General features: G+C 44.6%; 1 protein-coding gene across 1 annotated transcript in view; it reads left to right on the plus strand.

The window, feature by feature from the left end:
* The window catches only part of rbm20 (RNA binding motif protein 20), a 73,321-nt gene extending 66,820 nt beyond the window's left edge, over window positions 1-6,501 (plus strand). Inside the window, 4 exon segments of the mRNA XM_065001357.1 lie at window positions 72-933; window positions 1,103-1,213; window positions 2,282-2,403; window positions 4,512-6,501. Coding sequence (XP_064857429.1) covers window positions 72-933; window positions 1,103-1,213; window positions 2,282-2,403; window positions 4,512-4,580 — 1,164 coding nt within the window. The 3' untranslated portion in view covers window positions 4,581-6,501.

Consider the following 6,501-nt stretch of genomic DNA (forward strand, 5'->3'; position numbering starts at 1 on the left):
ATTAATACGTAAATCAGAAGTTGGACATTGACAGTATATCTTATCTACAAACAAATGCCGTATCATTACAGGGAGAAACCGCTGAGGATCAGCGATCCAAAGAGAAGTCTGTTTCTCCTCAACGAAGTGGCAAGCATGAGAGAGAAAAAGACAGCGAGGCGGAGGAGTGGGAGAGTGGGGACGACACAGAGGGTGAGTGCTGGTACCCCAAGAACATGGAGGAGCTGGTCACAGTAGACGAGGTAGGAGAGGACGACTCCATCATCGAACCGGACCTCCCTGAGCTGCAGGATGACGAGGATGTGTCAGCCTCAGACCTCCAAAAGGATCCTACGGAGGAGGAGGAGGGAGAGGCTCCACGATCAACCTCCACCCCCAGTCCCAGGCCCTGCTCTGAGAAGGAGTTAGCCCAGAGAGAGGATACCGAGTTGGGTAGAGGAGGTGGGGTGTTGGATCCTATACCTACAGAGCAGAAAAATGGGGAGATTAGCACAAACCCCAGCCCCACAGACCAGTCACTGCCACAGTCACAGCCACAGCCACAGTCACAGCCACAGCCACAGCCACAGCCACAGTCACAGTCACAGTCACTGCCACAGCCACTGCCACAGTCACAGCCACAGCCACAGTCACAGCCACAGCCACAGTCACAGCCACAGCCACAGCCACCCATCCCAGTAGCCTCAGAACAGCTCAGTTCAGATCTGGATGATTTCCCCAACCCGGAGTTCAAGGCAGCCCTGGAAGAGACGTGTTTGGAAGCTGAAATACTGAAGAGTGGAGCGCCGACGCAGGAGCTGGCGCTAACCAATCACGCTGGCGCGTGTGAAAGTAGCAAGACCCAGGATGTAATACACAAAATGGAGGACGTGGGGAGGGAAGTGACGGTCATGAAGCCAGACATACAGCAGCACAAGGCTGAGACTCCTAGAGGTACAGAACATTTGCTCTCACTATGAAATAATATGTCCAGAATTTGACTTCCTGATCAAATAAACCAGTATCGGGATTCTGAATCGTCATCCATGTTTCCTGTTTATTATTGTACAGATGTTATTCTTCTAGATTTTCTAGGTAACTTATGTTCACTTCTCATTTACAGTCATCCAGAATTCAACACATGTCCCACGTCCTATAAACCTGATAGACATAGGGGCTCCCTCACCTTCTAGAGGGCAGGAGAAGATTATCAGTGAACACAGCATCCCTCTGGGTAAGGACCAAATGACTTTTATTTACATGAAGTATTGTTGTTGTTTTTTTGTTGTATGTATGCGATCTGCAATGTCATTTTAAGCCCAGTAAAAATTGCCCCTTGGCCAAATAAAGCTTATTGAATATAATATGATTATTAATCAACAACCTGTTATACCAATGCTATCTGTGCCTGGAGTGAAAGAGCGCATGTGGTAGCTTCAGCTGGCCACTTGTTGAGAGCAAGGTTTTAAACGCACCCCTGAGATGTGTTTATTTAGGCCTTGCATGACATAGGCACACACAACACATGACCTACAGTGCCTCGTTGGTGAACACTACACATGAGTGGACTATGATGGCCTTCGAGTGTGTGTGTGTATGTGCACTGTGTGTGTGTGTGTGTGTGTGTGTGTGTGTGTGTGTGTGTGTGTGTGTGTGTGTGTGTGTGTGTGTGTGTGTGTGTGTGTGTGTGTGTGTGTGTGTGTGTGTGTGTGTGTGTCAGTGTATGTGCACCATGTGTGTGTGTGTGTGTGTGTTTCACAGCCAAATGCTATGGTCATTGATAGCATGGCTCAGATAGATTCACAATTGAGTAGTGTCTGGCTGCAGTGTTGTGTTGTGTTCTCCAATGAGAGAGACAGTGACAGTGCAGCTGATCTAGATCAGCTTGAAGAGTTAACAACTTCACTCTGTCACACTGACAACGAGGCTACTTATGAGGGGGAGAGGGGCCATGCTGCCCCGCTGACTATCCTCCTAGCTGCCTTTGAAAACGTGTCTGTTTCAGACCTGGGAGTTGGCCCTGGGTAACCTCTCTAGCCAATCAGTTACATTGGTAACACTACATTATGTTACTCTAGTCCTTGTGCAGTAACAATCTAATCAGATTTGTAACAACTTTTAATATGAGTTTTAGAGGTACATGGGCTGTGTTCTGATTGGTCTGAGGCTGTTGTATGGTCGGGGGATTCTCTTCTCTAATTGGTCTGCGGCTGCTGTAGGGGTACATGTTCTGTTCTCTGATTGGTTTGCGCTGTTCTAGAGGTGTATTAGCAGTTTTCTGATTGGTGTGTTGTTGTTCTAGGGGTGGAGTTCATCGTGCCCAGTACGGGGTTCTACTGTAAGCTGTGTAGCCTGTTCTACACCAGCGAGGAGACAGCCAAGACCTCTCACTGTCGTAGTACTGTCCACTACAGGAACCTTCAGGTACAGCAACACATTTACTATTAACATAGGTCATTCAGGCCTCCCGGGTGGCGCAGCGCCAGCTCTCTCGTAACCGGCCGCGACCGGGAGGTCCGTGGGGCGATGCACAATTGGCCTAGCGTCGCCCGGGTTAGGAAGAAGAGGAGGAGGAGAAGAAAGAGGAGGAAGAGAAAGAAGGAAGGGGATGAACGATGATGATCATGATGATGATGATTTTGATAGCAGGAAACACTAACCCTTTCCATCGTTAACTTACACTACCCCTTGCAGAAGAGTCATGAACACATGTGTGACATGTATTAGTTATTACAGGGAAAGCTTGGAAACTCAGTGACATCATTGTGAGACCAAAGTTCAGAAAAATGTCTTTAGAGTTGAGTTACAGTGTGGCACATGTTACCCAGCCATGGGACAGAACACAAGATACAGAGATCAGTCACTCACTATCTCTATTACACACACACACACGTCAAAACTGGCAGCTTCAATCCAAAGCTTTTTCCCCTCTCCACCGCGGGTGGTGGTTTCGATGAGTGAGTAGAGTAGAGGGTGTTAGTGTGGCACCCATGGGAGTCTATCCATGACTTTACTTCCTAAAGGCTCCCTTCCAATGGGCCCAGCTGCTCTAGTCCTTCCTGGGGACCTCCTTTGTGCACAGGCAACGTGTAGACTAACTAGCGGATAGAAAGTCCTACATTTGTTAGACCCATTGTGCTCTTCAAGTAAAGTAATAACATTCTGAAGGTTCCTTCCCAATAGGCTGGTTGGTTCAGCAGACCAGGGTATTTCTGTGTGGCTGTGAACAGGCAGTGGAAGGGGCAGCCCATTGACTACAGGAAGGCCCCCTCACAGTGTTGAGTACTGGGAGTTGTATTAGGTTACCTATTAGTGCCCAATGCCCATCCACACACACACACACACACACACACACTCGCACGCTAACACCCCACACACATGCAAAGCTGCACAGCTGAAAGCAGCCAGAAGGGGAAAAGATTCCTTCACATTTGATGGATTACATTGCGAGGGTAAAAAACCTCAAGAACAGTTGCGCTGTCCGTCAAAAGCCGAGGGGTTTTGTGTGTGTGATTGTGTGTGTGGGGGCTCCCTGCTGCTACCCGCTTAGCCGAGAGCTGGCTGCTGCTAATGGTTTTGGCCTTTAACAGGACAGGGGAAATACAGTAAATGTAGAAACTAGACAGGTTAATGTCTGTTCAGGAAGCACCTGCCTCTCTCTCAGAACATTCCTCTCTCTGAGGTCTCCCTCCTTCACTATTGTGTCTGTTCAGGAAGCACCTGCCTCTCTCTCAGAACATTCCACTCTCTGAGGTCTCCCTCCTTCACTATTGTGTCTGTTCAGGAAGCACCTGCCTCTCTCTCAGAACATTCCACTCTCTGAGGTCTCCCTCCTTCACTATTGTGTCTGTTCAGGAAGCACCTGCCTCTCTCTCAGAACATTCCACTCTCTGAGGTCTCCCTCCTTCACTATTGTGTCTGTTCAGGAAGCACCTGCCTCTCTCTCAGAACATTCCACTCTCTGAGGTCTCCTCCTTCACTATTGTGTCTGTTCAGGAAGCACCTGCCTCTCTCTCAGAACATTCCACTCTCTGAGGTCTCCTCCTTCACTATTGTGTCTGTTCAGGAAGCACCTGCCTCTCTCAGAACATTCCACTCTCTGAGGTCTCCCTCCTTCACTATTGTGTCTGTTCAGGAAGCACCTGCCTCTCTCTCAGAACATTCCACTCTCTGAGGTCTCCCTCCTTCACTATTGTGTCTGTTCAGGAAGCACCTGCCTCTCTCTCAGAACATTCCACTCTCTGAGGTCTCCCTCCTTCACTATTGTGTCAAACAGCAGTCGCTCTGGCTGAGGAGTTTCTATAGTGGAATATGCATAAGAAACTCAATACAGATAAATCGGGTCTCCTTGTTTTAAAATTCACAGGAAATCGGATGGAGTTATAGTGTATCATAGTGGGAAGCGAAATAAGGGTGAAACGCAGATAGCCGTGTTATCGTCTAAGTATTTGAAGGCAGTTGAATATCCCACTTAAAGGGGAACTCTACAACTACGTACACAAAGCTAACTTTTATATTTGTGCCCTTCACAGAAGTACCTGTCTCAGCTGGCAGAGGAGAGTCTACTTGGTGCACTAACTGACCCCTCAGCTACAGAGTGACCTCTGACCTATACTCATCATTCGGTACTGTCAAGTTGAGATGGTGGACAGCGTTACGTGTGTGCTACAGACTGAGTGATCTGAGCTTGCCAAGGACTACTCAACGAAAGAGACATGAATAAATGACATATCGGATGGAAGTCACACGGTGAAATGCACTGGACCCGGAGAGAAGAGCGATTCTCTGAGGATTGCTTGGACTAAAACTCATTGCTACAAATCAAATGAAATGTTATTGGTCACATGCACCATATACAGTAATACATATTACCGTGAAATGCTGACTTACGAGCCCATTCCCAACCATGCAGAGTTAAAAACAAAGACAAATATTTGCTAAAGAAAATAGTAACGCAACAAAATAACAATAACGAGGCTATATACAATCTATGTTTGATTTTGTACATAGTATAAACAATACTGTAGTTTAAAAAGGTTCCAGTGTTAATGTACTACGTTTGTGAAAATGAAAACCGGTCACCAAAGATTTGTGTTAAAAAGATATTTATCTATCTTTCACCCTTTGATTTATTTGCAGTAGAGAATAAATGTGTTTGTTTTTCATCGCGGGAATAAACACAGCCTTCTTTCTAGTCATTATTGTAAAAGTCAGACTCTGTGATATAGTGAACTGAAAGTCATCCATATTAGTATTTGCCCTGGTTCTGGTTCCATGATGTTCCATGTAGCTGTACTCCAAATAGTAATATAATCATTTGGTTTAACATTTCATTTGAGTCTGTAGAGTGTTAGGGATATGACATTTTTAGATGCAAAGTGCCTTGGAACATGTCTGCCATTGTTAGATGTAGCAGTTTAGAAGTAATCCTCAGGTTGGTTTAATTTGGATATTTGAACTTTGAATGTATTTTTCACAGTGTTTCTGTGTATAACTGGAGGACATGAAGGCTTGTTATACCTACTGTGTCTGTTCATTGAGACAAAATGTCAGTCATATCAGTCTGAAAGATATGGAACTTTCAAAATACAGAAATCATCCCTGTGATGATGCATTTTGCATCCATTTTGAAAGTTACATATCTTGAAAGGTTAAGTGCTGTAAATGCTTTAGTCCCGAAATTCTGACAAGCAGAACATTTTGGGACGATATCAACAATCGACTAATGAAACAAATACCTACAAATATTTTATGTGTGGAATTTTCCTTTAAATTGAGATACAGTTTTGCCAAAGTATCGCCATACGTTTTCTTCAGGTTTTCTTCTATTGTGTTTTGTCCCGTATTTGATTTCATTTAAAAAATACTTTGACAACTTTGTGAATTGTAAAGTTTGTCACAATCAGGTTCAATATTTTGCAAATGTCTAAATAATTTATACAGTGCCTTTAAACTGTAGAGACACTTCAACTGGACCATGTGTGTTATTTAAGAGTTAAATGAAGTGTTAAGAGTTAAATGAAGTGTGATTTTAAGTCAGTATAATATATTGTCGAGGCAGGGTTTGAAACTTGCTCTCTCTCTCTCTGTTTTCTACACTGTGAATGTTGCTCCAAGCTTTAAGATTGTGTTGAACTTTTCTTATGGTTATTTTCTGATGAAATCATTTGAATAAAAATGTTAAGAGAGAAAGCTGTTTGTGTATCAGTGGCGGAGGCTGAGGGGAGGACGGCTCATAATAATGGCTGGAACGGCACAGATGGAATGACATGGAAAACATGCGTTTGATGTATTTCATGCCATTCCACCTATTCCACTCCAGCCATCACCACGAGCCCGTCCTCCCCAATGAAGGTGCCACCAACCTCCTGTGGTGTGTGTGTTGCCAATTCAGCAATTTTCTCTATTTTCTCCCATTGAATAATGGGATGCAAAATAATGAGTTTAGTTTATTAGACAATTTGGAAAGCAAAACACAGTAAAAGACTACGTGCATAAATAAAATCTTTGAGGATGAGAAAA

The sequence above is a fragment of the Oncorhynchus nerka genome, linkage group LG15 (genome assembly GCF_034236695.1).
Source record: "Oncorhynchus nerka isolate Pitt River linkage group LG15, Oner_Uvic_2.0, whole genome shotgun sequence".
Classification (NCBI taxonomy): domain Eukaryota; kingdom Metazoa; phylum Chordata; class Actinopteri; order Salmoniformes; family Salmonidae; genus Oncorhynchus; species Oncorhynchus nerka.